This window comes from Colias philodice, chromosome 5, assembly GCF_061535455.1.
Source record: "Colias philodice isolate Cphi_HAF_F1 chromosome 5, ilColPhil1 Martin Lab GWU primary, whole genome shotgun sequence".
Taxonomy (NCBI): domain Eukaryota; kingdom Metazoa; phylum Arthropoda; class Insecta; order Lepidoptera; family Pieridae; genus Colias; species Colias philodice.
The window spans coordinates 478,450-504,429 of NC_143090.1; the positions used below are offsets into that span (position 1 = coordinate 478,450).

Here is a 25,980-nt window from a genome sequence, read left to right on the forward strand (position 1 = left end):
ACAATATAAAAATTTATTTAGCTAAGTACAAAAATATTGGTTCTCTATCTTAATTAAAATAATATCACATCTTCATGAATTATATTACATTTCATTATTTACTAGACACAAAATTATCTACTTATGTTATAAATGCGAAATTAATCTTTTCTTATTCCACGAGTAATTCCCCTAACCCTATATTACTACTAGTGATCCGCCCCGGCTTCGCCCGTGGTACCTACATGTTTAAACTATCCTATCTCTCAAGTTGGATCGAACTGCACATGGTGTGCGAATTTTATTATTATCGGTTAAGTGGTTTAGGAGACCATTGAAGACAAACATTGTGACACGAGATTTATATTATATTAAGATTACATTATATTAAACAGTAGGTACATATTACATACCTACAACATAATAATATTATAGGCAAGTATGAAGTATCTATAATTATTTTTCACTTTTATAAAATATAAAAATTGCAATAGGCACTATAGGTTTATCTACAATTCAGTTAATTTTATTTAATTATATAATACCTATTTATTAATGTTACCGACATTGATCAACCTTTGTTAAATCGTCGGATTTTTCTTCTATAAGCGGTACGGTTGTGCTTAATTTATAGGCTAGACCTCGTTTGGAACGCAGACGAAGGCAGGACCTTACTACTAGTATAACTATAGAGAAACCTATGATGAAGAATAGAGTTGCTGGCACAGTGCGCAAGTAGGGTCCTAGAATATACTCGAACCAGACAATTTTCTTAACATATGGTATTAGATCTGGTTGCACCTGGAATTAAAAATAAATACTTAATTTCATCATTCATGGTAGTCAAAAAATGTTCGTGAAATAGGTATGTTATGGAATATAACATGTAAAAATTTCATCCACATATTTTAAATGTATTATTGAGTAGGTACTAACTATTTAGAGTAACAATTATTCAAACATATTATGAACTAGAAAGTACTGGTAACCAATGAATGGGGTTTAGAACAGATTTACAAATATTAAACTTAAATACAATTTAATATAATTTTATGTTTTACTTACAACATGAAAACGTATAGTAGGCACTATCATGTTTGAGAACGGTCTGGTGGCAGAGTTATAGCGTACATCGGTGATGATCAAGTTGCCTTGCAGAGAAAAGTGAGTTGATAATGCTATCCCGAGTTTCTGAAATTCAAATAGCAAGCGTCAAGTCTTATCATATTTTTTGGAGTTGTCTGAGACTGAAACTAAATAAAAAAATAGTCTATTTTCTTCGGTATGGATGTAGCCCACTAATGGTAAAAGCCTTAGTAAAATCGATAGATTAATTTTTGAGCTTATTCATAACAAAATTCACACATACAAAAATACAAATGTTTCTTCTGTATTGGTATAGACTATAGATAGGCTTAAAAAAGATTTAAGTATTAGAAATTAACACAAATTAATACAAAATTGATTAAAACTTGCACTAATAAATAGTGTAATTTAGAAAATAATAAGTATAGGATAAAATGCGTGTATCAAAACTTTTATTTGGGTGGGAAATATTTGTTTAATTATTATTTTTTTTATTTAGATTTGATAGATAAATAAGATGATCCTTACAGAATCAATAACAAACTCGCTGTCATGTTCCTCTTCATTCGGCTTGATTCCTTCCACCCGCTCGTACAGTTTGGGGTCAGCGTGCAGGTAATGTCCCAGGGACAAGCCCGTGCTAGCCTCTGCAGATCAATGCAATCCTACTACTTAGTGCTGATTTTTCAATCCTCGATTAAAACTTATTCGTGGAATAATGTATAAAACTACTATTTTAAAAACGTATTATAATTGCCCGTATTTAACAGTATACGTGACATTTTAATATTATCGTGTAATACTTTATTGGACGGATAAGTTTTATCCAAGCATTGAAAAATCGGCCCTTAATATATGTAAATGCGAAAGTTAGTGATGATGATGTGTGTGTGTGTGTGTTTTTGTTACTCTTTCACGCAAATTCTACTAAACCGATTACAATGAAATTTAAAACACATATAGAGGGTAATATGGATAAACACATAGGATAGGTTTTATCCTGAAAATCCCTCGGGAACGGGAACTATGCGGTTTTTCCTTTGAAAACGCGGACGAAGCCGCGGGCGGAAATCTAGTAAATTATATTAATGCTAATATAATATTATACAATTTGAGGAAAACCGTCTTAGATATTTAATAGACGTTCGTAAGAATTTTCCCTGATAAGCTTTATTAAGAACTTTTTTATTAATGTGAATATTAAAATTGTTGCTAGAGCAACATTACTTATAATATACTAGCGGTCCGCCCCGGCTTCGCCCGTAGTAAATATTTCGCAATAAAAAGTAGCCTATGTCCTTTCTCGGGTATCAAAATATCTCCATACCAAATTTCATGCAAATTGGTTCAGTAGTTTAGGCGTGATTGAGTAACAGACAGACAGACAGAGTTACTTTCGCATTTATAATATTTATTAGTATGGATTACCATTCTAGTACTATTATTTCTAATTATTATTAGTACGGCACTTGATATACTGGATTCAAATATTCAATTTCATTTAAATAAATATGAAGTAATTAATAGAAAATTAAACAATGAAAAAGACTCGAAAAATAGCTACATATAAAACTTTTTCTTACCATAAAAACACGGTGCGAGAGTGGATAATCCTTCTATACACTTGGGCATAGTACACACACATTGATTATCCTCGTTCGCAGTGAAGGTGTCATTACTGAACTTGTACACGAAGCCCTCAGCACCGTTCTCCATGGTCCTGCTGCCCTGGTACTGCAGGTCCATGATTCTACAGAAGGAGTAGCGGAAGATTCGCAAAGGTTTCTCCTTCGTCAGGTCAGTGGGGTAGCCGAGACCTTCGTAGACGTCCTCGAAGGTGTTGCAGCGACTTCTGTAAATATGAATTATTAATTTTTAGAAACATAGAGCTGTAGAAGTAACTGTAGTTAGTGGTTAATCAGAGCCAATAAATAAAAAATTACTACTAAGTGATAAGGCCGCCGAATACACTACACTGTTTCTTACCTTTATTTTGTATATTTTAGAAGCTAAGTTCGTTTAGTTTTATTAAAGAGTAAATAAATAAATCAAAATCGAATGTGCAAAAAAATTTGTGTCTAAAAAATTGACTGAAATTTTATTTAATTAGGTATAATTTGAGAAGCTTGTGGCTTAGAGCTTCGGAAAAACTATACAATTAGCAATAGTACCAACGACCACACATCACCTGCATTAGTGCATTGATAAACTTTATTCAGTCATAATTACTTACTGTTTTGCTGTCCCGTAACCATGCATACTGAGACCCGCTTCCCCATTATATTTCCTGATTTTAAATTTGTCTTGCTCCTCTGTCGCCAATTCAATTCTGGATCGTTCATTTTCGTACAGCTGAAATGGTTAATAAATTTTAAATTAAACTACGAATAATGTGGCGCAGTTTTCACAACGAAAAAAGATGCCACAAGTATTTTGCTATGGTTATTGAATTTTGAAGTCAGAAAGATAAAATGCCCCATAAATGGTTTGATGTTCTTCACATCATAGTTAATACCTAATTTACTAGGCCGCTACTATGTATTGTTTTCATTAAGCTTCACTAAACTAAATAATAATAACGATAAAAAGCTTAATAATAATAAACACAAAATTACCTACCCTGTCCAACAAGCCCAGTTTGGTGAAGTTGATCATACCAGGGATGAAGGAGTTGAACATTTTGATGATGGGATCGTCCCAGCCCCAGAGGTAGCTTTGAACATCCAGGGTCATGATGGCCTTGCTGTTCATTTGGTTGATGAGCATATTGTAGCCGTACTGGGTGAACGGGTTTGTAGATAGGCGTGTGGCGAGGGCCTGGAAATTGAATGGTTAGTAAGTAATATATAATAAATACATTTGCTTCGATAAGTAGATAATTTTATCAGTAGTTTTCATAGTATCAATCTAAATAAGATGGATTTTATAGAGAATTGTAGGATGATCAGAAAAAGAAAGTAAGTATCTGAAATGAATGGGGTAGGTACCTACATCTGCCTTTTATATTACTGGAATTATGGGAATTCACTTTATAAGTGCTTTATTGAAGTGAAATTTCTTAAGGTGTGTTGAGTGTAAAATTTCAAGGTCGCATCATGGCAATACCGTCACGTCATGGAGAAAAGCGACGATTTTACTATCTTTGAATCTTGCCAAAGAAGTTTCAATTCTGACACGTGTGCTCGGCACACATGCTCTTTTTTTATTTCCCTCTTTTAACAAACTGCTTCAACTGGTTATTTTATGAGTAAATAATTAATTATTTGTCCTTATTCTTGTTTAATAAGTGTTGGTTTGAATATCTTACCAACATAGGAATATTTGGCAACTGCAATACAACGTCTTTCGGATCCGCTATGGACATTTCTCTTATAAACTCAGTTCTGAATTTTGGGGAATATCTCAAAACCCCGTTTTCTTTATCCAGCTCTATATCTTCATTCTTGCGAAATTCTCTGAAAATATTTATATTATGATTAGGTATATTTTCTTAGTACAAAGCTCTGTAGATCCTCACAATTTATTGAAATGAAAATGAATTAAATTTGTATAGGTACAAAATTATGTTTGGCGTATGTGAGGTATCTTTAACACCTGTGCAAATTAACGAGCAAGGAGAGAATCAGTTCTCAGCTATTATTGTCAGGCATCAAAATTTTATGCGTGCACAGAAATTCACAGGCGAAGAAATTCTCACTCTAGAAAAGTGTCAGATCTCTTGTGAAATGCAAACATTAATGTATATTATGTATTTATGTAATTTGATCATGATTATCCTATTATTACTATTATAAAGGCGAAAGTTTGTAAGTATGGATGTATGGATGTTTGTTACTCTTTCACGCAAATACTACTGAACCGATTACAATGAAACTTAGCACACATATAGAGGGTAACTTGGATTAACACATAGGATAGGTTTTATCCCGGAAATCCTACGGGAACGGGAACTATGCGGGTTTTCCTTTGAAAACGCGGGTGAAGCCGCAGGAACACGAGGTCCACACTAATAAAATCATCAATGAACGTGTCAAACTAAAACCATTTAGTAGGTATAAGGAAAAGTCTACTTACTGATATGTAAACGGTCCAACTTCTTGCACTCTTAGCTTGGTATCCTTTCCCGATAAGAAAGCGTCTCCATTGGTTATATTGAATAAATAAATGTGCAGATATACACAAGGTATCTCCTCGTGTAATATTTCGTAGAGGTAAGAACCCTCTGTTAGACGTAGTACCTGAAATATTAATGTTTTTTTAATTAGTTACAATTAATAATATTATGTAAAGACATTATGAAGAAAATATTACGAAGATAAGTCTTTATAATGATTATATTCGATAAATAAGGCAAAAAGCGTTGTTCTGCTTTACTCTTATCACTAAGTGACATATCACACTAGCGGATTGCGAGCGGTTTCAAAGCGGAGCGGGTGCGCAACGAATACGTTGCGGTTGCGCAGCGAATTCGTTGCGGACGCGTGGCAGATGCGCAACGTTTACGTCGCAGTCATGTACACTCATTAACAAAATGGAATCCGTGCTGGTTGTTACTTATAACTTGTGATAGTATAATAATTATGAGATCATTATTTTTTACGAGTTTCATAACATGTTAATGTTTAGGGTATTGTTTTATCTATTAAATCTTGGTCGAAATGCAATCAGATAACTTAATTGCTCATTAAGAAAGTTCATTAGTGAAATAAATGTTAAAGCTCCTTAACTAAAACAGGGCTATCTTATTATTAGATAAATAGCAGTGAATAGAAAATTTTATCAAGCAACCAGCAACTCACTATCACTTTGCTCATAATTAGGTTCACAAAATCTCTTTATAACATACGTTGCTATGGGAGAGATTATACTGGTCAGTCGTTACATACTTTTGGAATGTATGGTACATTCTAAAAGTCCTAGTAATTCAATTTTATAGCACCTTTTTTTAACAACTCCAGTTGTTATTACATCTTTAGTTAACTGTTAAGTAAGTGCATTTCCACAGTACGGTTAAAAAATTGAGTGCTACAGAAACGATGGAAATATTGAATGGAAGTTAGGCAAGGCGGAAGGGCTGGCTTTTGTGCGAGAGTATACAAAATGACGCGTCCGCAACGAATTCGCTGCGCAACCGCGGCGTGTTCGTTGCGCGCCCGCAACGTATTCGTTGCGCACCCGCTCCGCTTTGAAACCGCTCGCAATCCGCTAGTGTGATATGGCACTTAGGGGTATGAAAAAGAGGTGTTGACCGATTCGCAGACCTACCCGATATGCACAGAAAATTTCATGAGAATCGGTCAAGCAATGTTGGAGGAGTATGGTAACAAACATTGTAACACGGGAATTTTACATATTGGAAGAGAAGAAGATAGTGTGTGTGTGCGTGTTTGTATGTGTAGCGAAGTAATTCATACAAAGTTAGAATGGAGAATTTAATAAAGATATTCTTTTAATAATTTGGAAAATCCAAAAGTGCACGCCTCATAATTTTTTTTAATAAATATTTATTAATTATTATTTTTGTTTATTTAATAACAATTAAACCACATCGAATCAGACCCTGAAAAATGAAAGGGTTCTATTCCTGAGCATACTCAAGCGTAAGAGAAAAAAAAAGACTCGATTAGTAAAGTATTTCGGTCGCTATCGTGTTAACAAGAAAAAGGATCCGCACATACAGACACACGGACGTCCAAGACAGAACTTTTTTAAGCTGTTTTTTAACTAGTTTAAATAACAAAAATGACATCAAAAATATCATGAACGTTAAAAATAGTGTTTTTTCTTAATATGTGTGTGTATGTATTATCTTACAAGTGCAATGTATGATACATAAAGACATTTTAAGTTTGAAAAATCAGATGTTTTGCGCGAAGTGACAGTAGTACCCACCTCAACGCTTCGCTTATGAGGCGTGCAATATGTTAGATTTAAAAAAAAACAATTAAATTTATAAACAGTTGCAGAATCACGTGGAAGTTAACGCTGTTCACACGTGAATAGTTTAGTTTCAAGTTATTTTTATGGCGCCATCATTGGATCGGCTAATAGTAAATTATTACGACCAGTATTATTTCCTATATCATATAATTATTGAGAAGCTTGGAAAAAAACATAGTTATCCTAATACATAGTTGCATGCTAAATTGCTTTTAATGAAGACTCAACTCAATATGTAACTTGACATGTCAATCAATTTTATATATTAGGTACTTCATTTTAGTTTATACACAACTTTTAACACAAAAACGGATGAACGGATTATATGTGATTTTTGCATTTGGGTCCGCCTGGACTAGATAAATAAGTGTTAAAAATTTGAAATATACAGAAATAAACACGTGTGGAAAGTGAAAATAGACAAAATAAAAGCGTGTGTGCCGAGCACAAGTGTCAGAAGTGAAACTTCTTTGGCAAGATTCAAAGATACCAATATCGTCACCTTACTCCATGACGTGACGGTAGTGCCATGACGCGACCTTGAAATTTACCAAAAAATAATTCAATATAAACTCACATAAGTAGACATTATATGCGCAGGGTTGATGAAACAGATCAAAACGGACAGGCCCAAAAATGCGAAGCCAACCGTAGTGCAGATAGATAGCTTACCTAGAAACAAATGAAGAAATTTTGATAAGTTTGTTTTTAACAAAATAAACTTATATTACCTATGTACTATTGCAGCTGGCGTAATGTAATTACTTAAGTATGGATTTATAGGGATACTATAAAAACAAGATACACATAAAATAAATCGATTCACCTACACGATTTTTTTAAGTCGGTTAAAATGCTTACATTCGGCTAATATTCGTCAATTGCAATATTTATATTATGTACACAACATATTATATACTACGGACATAAGTATAATTAATTTATAATATTATGTAAGGTTTTTAAGAAATGCATACAAGTACTAATAAAAATATATACAAAGCCCTTACAAATAGGTCTCTGTCAAAGGTCTACGATAAACTTATACACATAAATTAAAAAATAAATTATGCAAACAATGACAAGAATTTACATACTATAAAAATAACACTAATTAGTATACAATTAATTTAAATAAATCCGCTAAAATCATAATCATAAACTGTCAAAGAGAAACCGGTTCTTAAATAATAATATAGACTACAGGCCCATGTTGAAAAAAAAATGGTTCATTCGAACCACCAGGTGACCTATCTAGAACGATATAAGAGCATAAAATAATAAGATTCAGCACTATGACGTCACTTGTAAGCCGTCCAACTGAGTGCAGATGAGAATTCGAAAGTACAGGTAGAGATTTTTTTCCCCTTATCTCCATGATTTTTGTACGGCGTTGCGGAATAATGAATTAAAAGCAGTATTGAAATAGTATGACACAGATGCCGTAATTGTCGGAAAATAAAAATAAATTGCAACTTTGTGGACCACCATTTTTATACGGTGGTTCAAATATTTTTTTCAACATGGGCCTGTAGTCTAATAGTTTATTGGTAATAATTATCCAAATACTCTACGAGAATTTGTTGCTGTATACCTAAACTGGTTCTTTATATAACAATATCATATGTTTTTTCTGTTACTTAAATTGTTTCGATAAATGATATTCTCATCCTATCTTATAATAATTTGACCTTCTCATTGTGTGGAATCACACGTGCAACGAAGCATTTCACATAACCTTAACCGTATACCTATTACCTACAAATACATGTTGGAATTTGGATATACCAACTGAAGGGAAAATTTACTAAATATCATCCCTACTAATATTATAAATGCGAAAGTAACTCTGTCTGTCTGTCTGTTACGCTTTCCCGCTTAAACCTCTCAACTGATTTTGATGAAATTTGACACAGACAATCTTTAGACCCTGAGAAAGAACAAAGGCTATCTTTTATTGCGAAAAAACACCACGCGGACGAAGCCGCGGGCGGAAGCTAGACAGAAATCAAAATCTAGATCTGGACTATCCGTATGCAGTAGGTAGTTTATATTATGCGCATCTCCTTCCATTGATAGATTTTTTTTGTAAAATTTATGACGCATCTATGATATTTTTAATCTTTGATGATATATGCTGTTACAACAGGGTCCCTTGAGATGTATGGTTCTTATGGTGAACATTAATCAAGCAAAAGATTTGTATTGTTTTGTACTAAAAAAATATTTTTAAAGAATATTTAATTCCTCCCTTGACCGTTTTTTAGTGACAGCTATTGATAATCATATGAGAGATTGATAAACCCATGCAGACTTTTGAAATCACAGACAGACATTACAATTTTATTAATGTGTATATTTTTTTATTACTAAAAGTAGTATTGACCCTGACCACGTTTTATATAATTCAATGAACTTGTAGGGCTTGTTATGTAAATTATATATTCTGTATCGGAATATAATATTTAATTGACCATAAAATATATTGTACTTACAATAACTCTGTGTTGTACATTTTTTACATTTTTCGTCATTATGTTTCATCTTGGAGCGAATGTACTATCTGAAAATAAAATAGAATTAGAGCAGATATATGACTGCGACATAGTCTTAAATTTAAAATATAAATCATGTAATAATTCTCTAATTAGCAGACACAAAACATAGTTTAAAAAACTGTAAATGTGCAAACATAATACTAATTTATAAATTTATAAAGAATAGAAAAAATTCGATCACGAGGCGGGACTCGAACCCGCATCCTTTCGTGCCATTCCGGGGCGGATGCCTGACCAACTCAGCCACTCGTGACCCGCCAGAGCAATCGAATTTATTCTATTCTTTCAGTTTTATGTGTCTGGAGGGACACACCGCGCGCCATCTATTGAGATGATTAACAACCATTTCAACCAATATGAAGCACTTTTCCGTGAATACAATATTGTAACGATGGAACACGACCTTTTTGTTGAATTTATATTTTTGGTTTTATGGCATTCAAATGCTTTATAAATATAAATTTATAAAGAATAGAAAAAATTCGATCACGAGGCGGGACTCGAACCCGCATCCTTTCGCGCCATTCCGGGGCGGATGCCTGACCAACTCAGCCACTCGTGACCCGCCAGAGCAATCGAATTTATTCTATTCTTTCAGTTTTATGTGTCTGGAGGGACAACCGCACTTAACTGCAATAAATGAGTTAATGATTCCAAAAAAGCGTGAGAACACTTTACATGCATATTATTTGATTAGCTAGTTAATTATAATCACATTAAATAATATAGAATTAATAATATCGATCAACCAGGATATTAAATTATTGTACTGGTAAAAAAGTTGGATTTTGTCGGTTTATTTTTTATTTGATTTTCAACATAAAGCCCCTTGGCTACAACCAACCACAAATGAAAGAAAGAAAGAAAGAAAGAAAGAAAGAAAGAAAATACGTTTATTCGGCAATCAGTAAGACACAATCATCACAAAACATTAATAAAAGCAAAACAAAAACATACAAAAAAGAAATGGAAAACAATAATAAAATAAAACAAAAAATAAATCAATGTAATATGAAAGTGCCCCCGTATCGCCAAAAAGGACCAAGTTCAGCATGTGCCAGGCATATTATGCCTGGCGCTGGTTTTCAACAAGATCCCTTTAAGATCCGACTCACGGACGTGAGACGACGCAATGATAATAATAATTAAAATAGTGTTTATAATAAGTAGGTAGTGCATTTTGAGTGTATGAAAATCATATATATAAATATCATATATAATTATAAAATAATATAATAAAATAATACAATAAAACAGATATAGGTACATATATACATTACATTATATCATATTAAATTACACGCAGGCCTAAAATAAAGAACATTGTCCAAAGCTACAAACACATCAAATATAATAATAAAATTCAGTGAGAGAACAGAACACGAAAACAGAAACAGAAACTGGACACTAGCTTATCCTACGCTGCTCATCGATCAAGTAGTTTTTAAGGTGTTTCTTGAACGTGTTAATATTAACCAATAACCTAATCGGTGGGGGCAAGTCGTTCCATATTTTTGATGCTGCATAGCGGAAGCTGCCTCTAAAAGTAGTCGATCTATGCTGAGGAATAATAAGTGGCTGAGCGCAACTTCTGCACGCAACATCCCGATTATTGGTTGTCCAGTTTAACTTTTCATAAAGGTAAATGGGCGTACGCGTCTTGATAATCCCAAACATAAGAGACGCCAGATGCAATTGGCGCCTTGCCTTTAGCTTGAGAATTCCATGATTATTTAAGAATGGCGTGACGTGACTGCGAGGTGGAATTGTGTAACAGTAGCGCGTACACGCATTCTGTACTCTTTGTACGAGCCTTTCGGTTCTGGCCATGAGACGTGGACCGTAGACAGTATCACCGTAATTAAGTTTAGATAGAACCAAAGATTCTATCAAACGCACTCGAAGGTCCTCCGACAGGTATGGACGCACTCTATACAAAGTTTTTAAACGGAAAAAGCAATTACTAACTGTGTTAGTGATATGTTTCTCATATCTTAGTGAGCTATCTACATAAAGACCTAGATTGCGCGCCTCGTAAACTCTCTGGATTGTCTTACCTACGATTTTAACATCAAAAGGTGGCATAGATGTGATATACTTTTTTGCACCGAATAACATATACTTTGTCTTATCAGGATTTAACACCAAAGCATTTGTGTCAGCCCAATCTGCAATACGTGAAAGGTCATCATTCAAGTGTTTTATAGCATTATCAAAATCATTCGGAAAGAAAGAAATATAAACCTGAGTATCATCGGCATAAATGTGGAACTTACACTTTTTTATTGAATTAACTATATCGGCCGAGTATAAAATAAATAGGATGGGGCCCAGAATAGAGCCTTGGGGAACACCTCTATCAAGAAGACCAAAATCTGAAAATACGGAGCTACCATCATCCAATCTGATTTCGACACTCTGCTGACGGTTGTATAAATAACTGTGAAACCAGTGTACTGTGCTATGGCTAAAGCCATAGTAACGCAGTTTCGACAGAAGCAAAGGAATACTTATACAATCAAATGCTCGGGAAAAATCAAGCAGCACAAGGATGGTACACATACCCTTATCCTGAGCGGCCAATACATTGTCCGTTACGTCCAACAGAGTTGTTGTGGTACTATGGCATTTCCTAAAACCAGACTGAAATACGGGAAGCAAGTTATTGTTCTCAATAAACTCCGTAAGTTGCCTACAAACAACCCGCTCCAATACCTTCGACATGCACGGCAAAACACTTATCGGCCTCAAGTCCTTGAATGAAACAGGGTTACGATTCTTAGGCAGAGGCCGAACCAATGCTTTTTTCCACAAATCGGGAAACGTCGACGTCAAAATGGAGCCATTAATAATCTGTGTTATAGGTTTCAAGGTGTGAGGCAGAGTAAGCAGCAGCATATTCAAATTTATTCCATCACAACCCCCAGCGTTCGACGTGAGTCCCAGCAAATATTTTGACACAGTGTCTTCAGAAACAGTTGTTAATTCAAAAACCGCCTCGCTGTGCAGATGGGAGTCGAAGAACATTAAGGACGTTGAATCTACAATAGCACTACCTGGGACTTGTAAAAAATGCTGATTTATTTGATTGGGGCAGGACAGATGTGGTGGGAGCTCATTTAGTTGTTTGCGAGGTAAAACATTAGATTTTATATTTTTCCAAAGCACCTGAGGTTCATTTATTTTATCATTTATACTAAAACGAAAATAAGCTACTTTTTCATTATGTAAAGAGGACACGACGAGAGATTTCAATTGATGGTAGTAATCCTTTTTAGAATCTGTCTTAGATTTCCGATATTTAGATAAAGCGGCATCGCGTAACTTCATCATGGTTTTTATAGTGTCAGTAATCCAGGGATGTGAGGGCTCTTTGAAAACGATTGTCCTAATGGGTGCATGTAAATCAAACAGCGCAATAATGCACTTTGAGAAAGCCTCAACCATTGCATTTACTGAGTCCAGATGCATGAAATTATTCCAATCTATTTTACTCAGGTCTTTATTTAAACTTTCTCGACAAATACATTTAAGAGGACGGAATTTAGTTACATAAGGTTTTAATCTATTTCTTTTTATGTTGAACTCACACATAACGACAGAATGACCAAGACTAGATCTGTATGGTTCGACTGTAACGTTCCTAGCCTGCAAATCCGTGCAAACTAAATCGATTAGAGTTTGACTGCCTTCAGTAAAGTGGGTAGGAGCAGAAACAAGCTGTGAAAGGCTCAAGGAAGAAAGAAATTCATTTATTTTTAAAGATTTAGAATCATTACAATTTATCATATTTACATTGAAATCCCCCAACAATACACAATGATCAACTTTATCAAGTGCACTTATTGTGTCAGTCAAAGTATCCAGAAACAAATCCAGATTAAGCCACGGCGGACGATAGGCTGTTCCCACCGCAATATGTTTACCGTTGACCACTAACCTCAGCCACATTTGTTCAACCGATTCACAGTTTGGATTAATTGGGATGGTTATCGTTTTAACCTTTAAACCACACCTGACATAAAAACCTACCCCGCCACCACGGCCCGAGCGCACCGTCGCAGGCCGCGGGACATGCCGCAGTCGGTATCCGGGAACAACAGGAGCGCGACCGTCATCTTCTGCCCGTAACCACGTTTCATTGATGGCGAAAATGTCAAAATTATATCGCACTACCATCGCAATAAAGTCATCATGAAATGTGCCCAGTGAACCCACATTATGCAATCCAACTATAAGGTTATTCAACACCATTGCTAATGTTACTCACTAAAAATAATAATAATAATAACATGAAATTAAATAAATATAATGAAAAACGGTAATAAATATAATAAAAAGTTAAATGTTGTATATAAAACGATAACATGGCAATAGAAATATATATTATGTATAAAAGTATGTATAAATATTCATTTAAATTGTATCTTCTCAATATCATTAATTGCACCACAATAATAAAAACAGGTGTTAAAAAATAAAGGTTCAGTTTGAGGCGAAAAGTGTAATATGTAAAATCTATACCAATGCACTTATGCGATACAAAACGTTTATACAATATAATATTATCTGTTATTAATAATTCAACAATGATATAATATAGTAGGAAAATACCACAATTCACAACAATATTAAACATAACAATACAATAAAAGTACATTGAGACAAATAAAAAAGGATGATCGTTTAGATACTCCACAATATAATGTTTTAATAACAATAACAAAAAATATTTTAATTCCTTATAAAATGAGTAGTTCAAAAGTGGTAACAAGTAATAAATAAACAAACCAATTAACAATGAATAAATGAAATGTTTAAGCAAAATGAATTCCTTTAGTAAAAATCTTAAGGGTTTATTTCTAGAAAATGTATTTATTTCACGTTGTCTTAAACTATTTTCATTCTAAATTTTATCAAAATTCGTACTGTGATTGACCGGTAAGTCTCAAGGATTGACAGACAATCTTTATTTATAAATGCAATATCATATATCATATGGAAAATAACTTGTATGCTGGTAACTATCAGCATTCCAAACTATTTCTTTTATAGATTTTCCTTATCAACAAGGTCATTAATTACATAAGGTTCATCGATCGGTTGTGACCTGCTAGACTAGTCTTTTTTATAAATATCTTCCAGGCGTGAAATGCGAGATCTAAATTACTCTGTACAATGAAAAATGACAGAAATATTTAAGTACAGTACTCCCAAACTGATAATGCGCATAGAAAAATTCGTCACTGTTCGGCAACTGTCATATTCCTCGAGCCTCCGAAGACGATATGTATATAGAGTGGTTATATGTATTTTCTTTATGCATAGTTTATAAGAATTATGAGTTTTATTGTGATTTTATGGTAAAAGAGATAAGTAAAGAATTTTGTTTCGATAATTCAATGTAAGTTAATAGCGAGGATAAGCCACACGATTGCGAATATATATTTGTTGTATTGATTTACTTGGAAAATTCTATACTTAGAGCTATTAAAGTGTCTTACTCACAGTCTTGATATATGTCCGTGGTCTTACTGAAGCTGGCGTAATGATGGATATGTGGAAGGTTAAAACAAGACAAAGTTTATATTCAAAAAAATTATTTTCAAACACTGGTTAACATTTAAATTATGAAATCTAATCATTAAAATCTCAATCCAAAGGATTTTCATCAGAATCATTGATTATCTATATTTCTGATATCGTAATTCGTAGAATGGTCAGAACTTTCATTATGCTCTTATTAATTTTCACTTTCCCCACTGCTATATGCTACTTGTGTAAATAATCATTTTATCAGAAAATTCAACTTTGTAACAAAACTAAGAAGGGTATGTAACAGCAGCTCTATATAATTCCACACAGAGAAAATACGTGCGGTCACCACCAATATATAAAGACGACTGACGGATTTTTGAATTTTTTGACTGACAGGCTACCGTCAATGATTCGGGGTGATTCGGATGTTTCTGGAAATACGATAATTGGCGAAGATCTGCATGTGCATTATTAATTTTGGAGTACTGTACATAATATGCAGGCAAGGATACAAAACAAAATGTCCAGAGTTCGTCTATTGGTATAAGTTCCGGGATAATAAGAATATACCCTCATCTTTTAATAAGATGAACCAATTTTTTGTAGGCAGTAAACCCTAGATCTCAATCGAGAGATCATAGAAATATGTAGTACTTAATAGTACATATTCAAGGTAGAGCTAAAAAAAAATATATTTCTTGTAAAGTAAATTAAAAACTATAGGTAAAATTTAACATTGAAGCTGTACAAACGCAAGGACATTCTATAGTTTATTTTACACGGTTTTTCATTACTTTAAAGTCTGATTTTATTCTCGGCGCAATTATTCTAACGTGTATCTATTAATTACTATCTATAAGACGATAAAAAAATATAATTAGTCAAATAATTTTATAGCATAACATAAAGGTCGTACGTAATTTTTTGAGGTCGTATAACATGTATAAAAAGAATATTATTTTAATTTAAGTAATCAGCTAATAACATAATAAAATAAATAAGTGTTAATAATTTGCATTTCCAAATTTGATTTCTTTAAAATAATGGTAGGATCCTTCTAAAATCAAACAAACAAAACAAACAAAAATTATCGTATTGTGCACCAAGAAATAAAAATTACAAAAGTAAATATATAAAAGAAATAGACACAGGAGCACAACAGGCGGTCTTATCGCTAAGACAGCGATCTCTTCCAGACAACCTGGTGGTCAAGGAAAAACAGTGTAAGTATAAGTTTATGGGCAAGGGGTGCATTTATAAAGTTTAAAATACATAAATAAAATGGTATAAACACAAAGAACATATATACATCCATAATATACACATACATATACATACCTAAAACACATACATACATATACATACATACATAAAAGTAGTATACGTAGATAAAATAATATAAAAATACCAAGTACATATATACATCCATATTATGTACATACATATATACACATACATACACATAGAAATGAGCTACTTACTAGTTGAAAAACAGACACATACGGTGACAGCATCAATACAGCAATATTTAACTTAAATGAAACAGGTAGATCTGAGTTCATGACTTGGACAGGTAAAATCGCTTCAGCAGTGTTTTGAATGTGAGTAGAGATTGAGCTTCTCTTATGTCTAATGGTAGATCGTTCCATAGTCTGATGGTGAAGTGTGACACAGTGAAGGAAGAATTATAAATATGATTAACATGCCCTGGTACGACCAGACGAGACTTATTTGATGATCGAATTGGGTGGAAATTAGACACAAGAAACTCAAATCTCTCTTTTAAATATTGCGGTGTTTTCGGATCAAACAGAACACAGTACAGGAGGTGAAGGATATGAGTATTTCGGCGAAGACGAATGGGAAGCCATTTAAGCTTAGAACGAAATTCGGAGACATGATCGTATTTGCGCAAGCCAAACACAAATCTTATGCAAAAATTTTGAAGTCGCTCAAGGCAGTCAAGGTGGTATTCATAGAGGTCAGGATAGCACGCGTCGGCATCACTACATAGTATAAAACAAAGTCGCTTTCCCTGTCCCTATGTCCCTATGTCCCTATGTCCCTTTGTACGCTTAAATCTTTGAAACTACGCAACGGATTTTGATGCGGTTTTTTTTAATAGATAGAGTGATTCAAGAGGAAGGTTTATATGTATAATAACATCCATTAAATAGTGGAGAAGTACTGTTATTTTTGAGTTTTCTGATGTGATGTCGTAAAAAATTACATTTTTTCCGCTTACACTGCAAACGCAGGCTGAACCCTACGAGTTTTATCAAAATAATGTACTAAGTATTATACACATTGAAAAGGTCTATAGAAAAGTCCGCGATGGTACTTATATGTCTATCTCTTATGGATAACCCACGATAACTTTTTTTTGTCATTTACTTTTTACGACAAATATTGGCTAATTTTCAATGCGATTTTAACCAATACAGCATTAATCCTTAACCAATTAAATACCTTGAATACATTGTTTATTTAATATAGATCTATATGGCCCTTTACACCGTATGATTTAAGTGAATATTTTCGAAGATATTACAGATTTAAAAATTGCGGGACGTAGCGTTTGCGGCGGTACCGGCCGGCCGCCCGCGGGCCGCTATGTTTTTATATACAACGTTCACAGTTTTTCTGTAGTGTATTTAGTATCAGCATTGCACCCGTGCGAAGCCGGGGCGGGTCGCTAGTAATCTATAATAGGTAAAAGGAGTGTTTGAACGAGCGTAATTTTTGTTGGTATTGGCAGAAAGTTGCGTAGCCGGCGAATAGAACTAGCAGCAGCGAAAACCTTTTTACGCACTTCGTTTATTTGATTTTTCCAAGTTAAGCATGAATCGATCCAAATCCCTAAACACTTAATTTCATTGCGATATGGTATTGCAACCCCATCAACTACAACTTTTGGCAGAGATGTCCAATCTATCTTGGATACGAAATATTTCGTACCACAAACAATAATTTGAAATAAAATCAATTTTTTATCGAAAATAAAAACAACAGGGAGATTGCTTAGGCCGCCTTTCTGTGCCTGGTATACATATATGTACCTACAATAAAGTTTAAATAAATAAATGAATAAACAAATAATAATCTGTATTTTTGTTAGAAACCGCAATCATTAAGTTTCAGCAGCTTTGCTTACTAAGCATGGTGAGTGACACACCAACAAAAATCGTTTAATACCTACTGGCGATTGGTTTTTCGTAGTACATGTATGTACTACGAAAAACCAATCACACATCTAATTGCTTTTCAACAAATATAATAAAAACACTTCTTTATAATTTTATTATGCATTGTCTTAAATAATGGTTCCCACGTATCAAGATAGAATAGTCACCAAGAAGGTGTATGTGAATTTAGTGTATAAAAAGAGAAAAACAACTGCATAAATAGCTAAACTGTACAAATAAATAATTAAATTGCTAACATTGAAAATTCGCAATAATTATCATCATAATATTGCAATTATTACAATATTGCAGCAATTATAAAAATTGCAAGTCCATACACATTAAATATTTTAATAATGTTGTTTGCTTCAAAACTGCTGGATCAATATTTATTATCAAGGTATATATGACAAGGATTCATTCCATAACAAAATATTTATAACTAGCAATGCCCTGCGGTTTCACCCGCATAGATAGCGATATCGTTACAGTGAAAAGTCTATTATAGGTCGGACTATAGGTTTAATTTTTAATCACATGAAAATCACCTTTACCCCGTCCCGCATTACGGCCTTTTTTTTTTTGTTTTAGTGGGGAAATCTTTCATAGATACCCACGGCCTCCGGGGGAGGGGCCGTGGGTTATGTCGGATTCCTACCGACCAAAACCCCACTGTGTTCCGTCAAGACGCATATTGGTAGAATTCCTCCGTGACCCCCGCACTACGGCCTGCTCGAACAGTATACCTACTATTTTCTGTAGATTGACACTTTTAAAAATTCGTTATATCTTTTGAATGGGATATCCAATTCTTTTCATTTAAAAAGTATTTTGCTGGTATTGAAACAGTCTATAATAAAACATCATTTAATGGGATAAGGATTAATATATGTGTATGGATAACATGGTTTGATTACTGTCGGCACTTCTATTTACTTTGAAAACGTAAAAAAGTTGTTGTAGTAACATAATTACTGAAGATGGACATATGGTATCGCGGACTTTCTTGTAGATATTGATCCATTCTATAATACCGTAGAACATTTTTTTGTTCTATCTTCAATAGATTCCGCAGCGCACGCGATGACAGAAGTTTTATTGAGGATTTTTTTACACCTTGGGTTACATTATTGCATTTTTGGTAAGGATCTCTAATTTTTTTGAAAATGCAATATAGCCTATGTTGCTCAGTAAAGATGCAGCTTTCTAATGGTGAAAGAATTTTTGAAATCGGTCCAGTAGTTTTTGCGTGAAAACCATACATACATACATACATACATACATACTTACAAACTTTTCCTCTTTATAATATTAGTGGGTCATTTTCAAAATATTTGTACGTCACGAAATTGTCAGTAAACTGTTTCGTTAGGAAATGTCAGGAAGTTGTAAAAGTAAGGCTGTATTCAGAATAAGGTAATATAACATATAAAAAAGTAAGAAGTCACTAGTTAAAAAAATATATATATTTAGTTACAAAATAATCAACAAACAATCAATTTTTATAACTCTCTGTTTGCTTTTCCTTTTCTTTTCTTCTATCATTAGCTTCTTTCCATTTTTGTCTTCGAGCTTCTTTTTCACTGTCATTAAGATCTGATATTTTTCTTTGCCTTTCTCGAGGTGTTTTTTCCCTTTCTTTTCATATTTTTCAGGGTTTTGCTTTTTTAGTTTTTCAATGTATTTTTTTGCCGTTCGGCACCGGTTAGCGGCATTCTGATACTAAAAAAAGCTGTTGGATATATGTATTTTGAATAAAAATAAAAACAAAAGTAGGCATCACTCGTGTGGGTGGAAAAGCGATCAACACTAAATGCAATAAGGCAAGCGTTATCCCATCAGAAACCACTTGTAAAATTGGAGGCCAAGACTCACTGATCCGCTTTCACTATAATAAAGTTATCAGATCCCAGGAAAAGTCAAGTCCCTAAGCCCGACTTTACTAACCCTACATCATGGTTTAAAAAAGTATGGCCTGTAGTTACAAAAAAATAATCTTGAGAGATTTATTGTTTTTCTCCTTTATTTTTATTCGTTACATTAATTTAACACACATTTTAATATCTTATTTTCATACTTTACACATGAGACCGCAGCTTTACCGTCTACAATTTACTGACGTCAGTAAATGTCAAGAAATTGTTCGTCAGTAACATGTAAAAAATAACCTAAGAAATACTTTTACACAAAACATAATCACATTTACCATTAGATTGAAAGTGTAATCTATTACTCTAGTCATAATTTAAGTATATTACAATTGCGGTAGGTGAATTCTTCAAAATGTACTTACTTTTGTTGAGAATACGTCGTTAGGAAATTGTAACTAAATTTTTTGCACAGCACACTACTGGACTTCTTCCATGTCTGGACGACGAACAAAATGGCGGCGCGTTAATGTGACCTTACTTTTCGTGACATGTCCAGTGTTGCCAATGATTAGAGTTAGATTCCTCTTCTTTGTGATACAAGAAGTTGGTTAATTATGTCAATAAATCAGTGTCACGAAATTGTAACGATTGATAGGGACATTTTTATAATATGTAATTCTTCGTTTATTTAAGGTAATTTAAATAGTTTAATCTATCAGATATAACACTTCAAACATTGTTTTTTAATTATGATACAAAAAAATAGGAAGTTTCATACAAAAATTCTGATAAAAATATTGGTTTTCATTGTCGTCCACATAGGGGACAATAAAAAAATGTATGGAGCTTTTTTTGTTACCTTATTTTCACATTAAATTTATGTAAGAATTTGAATCGCAATTCATTGCTTTTTATCAGAAATGATATGCAGTATGCTTAAGTTTAGTCTGTAAAACGTTAACAATGATTTATTTCAGTCGTAACCATATTTTTTTCGAAGATTTTTTAGGGGGACAAACATTTTGTAGTAATGTACAATTATTTTGAAAACGACTCTAGTATAGATAAAAGGAAGATAGTCAAGTCAAATAAAAACTTATACCACTTATATCCGAGAACGAATGAATGAAATGAATGAATGAATTGAAATGATTCTCGGTCTATTTGATTTTTCTAAATATGTAAAACCTAACTGTTAACATTTAAAAAAACTGATAAAAATCTCAATTCACGCAAAGCACGAAGCGTAGCTGCAATTTGTTTCTTCTAATCTTTGCAAAATACATCATATCTGTAAATTTTAAGGCCACTTAGATTTTGAATGTAATCTTTAAAATTTCTAAACGTCGTGATAAATGCATTTTTTAACTTACCCAAAATACTGCTCTTTGTCAATGCTTTAGAGCAGAAAGAATAAATATTTTTAGTCAAGTTATAATTAAAAGCCTCTCTAATTTTTATTTTCTCCTAGCTCTTACTCGCTTCACTCTATTCTTAGATATTAATAACTTAAAAAAAGCTACAAAAAAAAACTTAATATCCAAAATTCCTTCAGGTTTATCCGGTATAAAAAATATAAGAAGAAAATACACAATTAAATAACAAAAAATTTATTACATATCTAATATATTAACATTCGCCTAATCTAATTGATTATTGCAATCACCTTCCCATTGATATAATAACAAAAATAATTTGGAAAATCCAAAAGTGCACGCCTCATAATTTTTTTTAATAATTATTTATTAATTATTATTTTTGTTTATTTAATAACAATTAAACCACATCGAATCAGACCCTGAAAAATGAAAGGGTTCTATTCCTGAGCATACTCAAGCGTAAGAGAAAAAAAAAGACTCGATTAGTAAAGTATTTCGGTCGCTATCGTGTTAACAAGAAAATCCTCCGCACATACAGACACACGGACGTCCAAGACAGAACTTTTTTAAACTGTTTTTTAACTAGTTTAAATAACAAAAATGACATCAAAAATATCATGAATGTTAAAAATAGTGTTTTTTCTTAATATGTGTGTGTATGTATTATCTTACAAGTGCAATGTATGATACATAAAGACATTTTAAGTTTGAAAAATCAGATGTTTTGCGCGAAGTGACAGTAGTACCCACCTCAACGCTTCGCTTATGAGGCGTGCAAAATATTTTCTTAAAATTAGCATAATAAACAAACAAATTTTCTTTAAATCGCTTGAAAGTAACTTACGCAAAGTTTCTCGTTGACACAAACAAATAAATTGACGTCAATCTAAACACGTTCACCCTTTCGCGATTAAAAACTTTGAATGAACTTGATTTAAAACTAGTTTGTAATAATAAACTTTTGAGTAGTTTATCCACTGAATTCGCCGATCCTTGTTTACACAACACTATAATTAAAACAATATAATCGATATTGATTACATATACATATTTAAATTATTGACGCACTTGGCCATGCCACGCATTATAACTAAACCTTTTGCTAAAAATGAGATTTTTATGATATTCCTTTAGTGGGAAAATGGTGATGATGATGATTAACTATGTGCAAAATATAATATGTGAAGTTGTGGAGCACTTAGCTATGGTGAATGTATTTATGTACATATAGAAAAATATTTATGGTTTAATGAGGCAAAATCGCTGAAAGCAAGGATATTATTATTACATAAATTCGCACAATGCTGAAATTAGTTAAAATTTTTGGAACACTATTTTAAACGAAGTAGGTATGAAAAGCGCCGCGCATCCAAAAAAATCATTTAGGGTCAAAGATCTCAAAAACACAAGTACTGAAATATACAAGTCATTTATATAATAGTGCTCCATATATTCGTACCAATTTTTAATTGTATGACATAATAATATAAGGATTCGTTCTCCATTGTTTGTACATTTTTCTAAATATGGCAGCTGCTAAATTCTAATAACACCGACGACCCGGATCACAAACACAAACATTTATTTATTCAATTAGACTTATTTTAGATGCACTTTAAATTATCGTAGATTTATATTTACCATAAATTACCAGCAGAAAGCAGTTTCAGAATGGTTCTCCGGCAAGAAAATCTGTAGTTACCACAGCCTAGTCGATAGTCTACTGAGAACTGACCAGTCAGATATAGCCCAGGGCATATTCCTATATCATTTCCCATGTATAAACGCATTTTCCACGCATTATTTTCGCATAGTTCATAGATTAAGATCAATCAATTCAAATCATTTATATATAACCATAATTATTATACGACAATTATTAATACATGTTTTTCCTCAAGTACAACACAATTAACTAATAACTAAGTAAAGGATACGAATTCCAAATACCAGTAAAGCAGGCCATGCTTAATCTGTGTATAAATAATTTGAAAAATGAAACCTTGTACAAACTGGTATTTTAATATATTTGATTGGTATTTGATTTTTGACGTTTATTACACCAATTATGGGTTACTAACAATATTTTTGATTATTGTACCTAGAAACTAGTATGGTAGTATCCACAATTGAATATCCTTTGAAAATCCGACATTTTTTTATTATTTTTTTATTTCATAGAATATTGAAATTTATAAACTCAAACTCAAACATTTATTTATTCAATTAGACTTCTTTTAGAAGCACTTTCGAATCGTCATTACTTTTTTTTAACATTTACCACCGATTCGGAAAGCAGTATCTATGGAGAAGAACCGACAAGAAACTCCATAGTTGCTCTTTTAAAATCATGTCAATATTACAATTCAATTTTACATAATATGTAACTTATATCCAACAACATAATATATATCATAATATGCCAAAGAACTGTCCTGTGGTTCTTACGCGACAACACTCCATGGATTTTCATCTTCCATGTATTCCTTAACGCTGTAATAGGCTCTCTGAACTAATACATTTTTTACATAAGTTTTAAATTTAGCACTACTAAACTCTTTAATACAACGAGTAATTCTATTGTAAATGCGTATACCTTGACCCATAAATGAATTTTTAACTTTAGCTAACCGGTAAAATGGCATTTCAATTTTATTTCTGTTCCTTGTGCCATAAAAGTGTCTATCTCCTACTCTTGTGTGTAAGTCAGCGTTTTTGTGTACATAAAAAATATTATTAAATATATACTGTGATGGTACAGCAAGGATACCAGTATTCTTAAAGAGATCTCTTAGTGAGTCCTAAGCATGTAAATTTTATATAGAGCGAATGGCTCTTTTCTGTAAGATAAATATAGTTTCTATAATATCTGCTGGCTTGCTATGAAAGTAGCTGAAATAAACCAATCTAGCCGTATCTTCATCGGTGAGATGCCTTATATTTCGGACTGCATATGCTGCTGAACTGAGCCTATACCAAATATCCATACTAATATTATAAATGCGAAAGTAACTCTGTCTGTCTGTCTGTTACTCAATCACGCCTTAACTACTGAACCAATTTCCATGAAATTTGGTATAGAGATATTTTGATACCCGAGAAAGGACATAGGATAGGTTTTATCCCGGAAATCCCACGGGAACGGGAACTATGCAGGTTTTTCTTTCAACTGCGCGGGCGATGCCGTGGGTGGAAAGCTAGTATACCATACATACCAAAATACTTACTAAAATTTAATTACATAATATCTACCAATATTATAAATTACAAAAAATGAAAATTTTATTACGTAGGTAATATCTAAAATTTGTGGTCAATTCCCTGACCTATTGGTCTTGAGAGGAATGAGTTATGGCAGAAACATTTTGCAACTGCGTTATTTGATTAATCTCGTTGTTTATCTATGGTACGGGAGCCAGGAACAGATTTTATGACCAAGTTCCTCTCAAGCGGTAATTAGTAAAATGCATCAAAGTATAGTATTATGAAGCCTCGTGAACGTCAGCTGGAGCTCGGTTGGGGGGAAGAGCGGTTGTAGCCTCCCGTATCAGCTGACGGTTTTTCCACCAAGATACAGCCAGCTGACCTATATATTTATCCACAGTTACATATAAGCTATCATCAGGTAAATTTTTGTTTGAGAGGAAATCACGGAAAATAAATTTTTCTTTAAATTTTACTTTCATGTTCGAGACACCAGCTGACGTATAATACACCATGTTGTAACCAGCTGATTATTTTTTTTCGTTGAGATATTGGGTTAGCTACAATTTGACAAATTTTTAGCTGAGAGGAAATGAATGAATGAATGTATTTTTTTTCCTACGTGCGTGGGAGGCTACAACCGCTCACCCCCCCAACCGAGCGCCAGCTGACGTTCACGAGGCTTTATAATACTATACTCTGATGCTTCTGACGAATTATCTCTTGAGAGGAAATAATGAACCCAATTTGCACCTGGCTCCCTAACCATACCAATAAGTTTACTTTCAGCTTAATCACTTCAAATCATGCAATTTTTGGTGATACCTTGAGTATATTGGTCCATGTTACATACTGTATTATAAAACGCTTATAGTATATAATATAACACATCCGCGTTCAAACAAAATGACAGTCTTGAATTTTGTATATAGTTTAGGTATGGGAAATAACAAAATTCATTTCCCATATAACAAGTATGACGTATTTTGTTTCTTAATTATTTAAATATTTTAATTACTGTTTTTGTGAATCATCTCATAAAATACAAAAATTCGGATCAAACAACATATTTAGAACATACAATTGATGTTAAATCCTTCCTATCCTACTAATTTTATAAATGCGAAAGTTTGTGAGGATGTGTGTGTGTGTGTGTTTGTTACTCTTTCACGCAAATACTACTGAACCGATTACAATGAAATTTAACACATATATAGAGGGTAACTTGGATTAACACATA

At 33.0% G+C, this 25,980-nt stretch overlaps 1 protein-coding gene across 1 annotated transcript; it reads right to left on the minus strand.

Moving 5' to 3' along the window:
* On the minus strand, window positions 1-22,448 carry LOC149488194 (scavenger receptor class B member 1-like). Its single transcript, XM_089695202.1, has 11 exons — window positions 22,381-22,448; window positions 9,501-9,568; window positions 7,583-7,677; window positions 5,140-5,303; window positions 4,373-4,520; window positions 3,685-3,882; window positions 3,299-3,417; window positions 2,649-2,917; window positions 1,594-1,712; window positions 1,045-1,170; window positions 1-780 (listed from the first exon to the last, which is right to left on the minus strand). Exons 2-11 carry the CDS (start codon window positions 9,547-9,549, stop codon window positions 538-540), a joined length of 1,530 nt encoding a protein of 509 aa, XP_089551328.1. The 5' UTR covers window positions 9,550-9,568; window positions 22,381-22,448; the 3' UTR covers window positions 1-537.
* Between the last annotated feature and the right edge of the window lie 3,532 nt (window positions 22,449-25,980).

What these genes read in the sequence shown, in the direction of transcription:
- LOC149488194 (XM_089695202.1), bottom strand. Translation starts at nt 9,549, where the DNA reads ATGAAACATAATGACGAAAAATGTAAAAAATGTACAACACAGAGTTAT. An exon ending in ATGTACAACACAGAGTTATT is followed by an intron (nt 7,678 to 9,500) that starts GTAAGTACAATA and finishes ATTTGTTTCTAG; the next exon opens with GTAAGCTATCTATCTGCACT. An exon ending in TGCCAAATATTCCTATGTTG is followed by an intron (nt 3,883 to 4,372) that starts GTAAGATATTCA and finishes TTCAATTTCCAG; the next exon opens with GCCCTCGCCACACGCCTATC.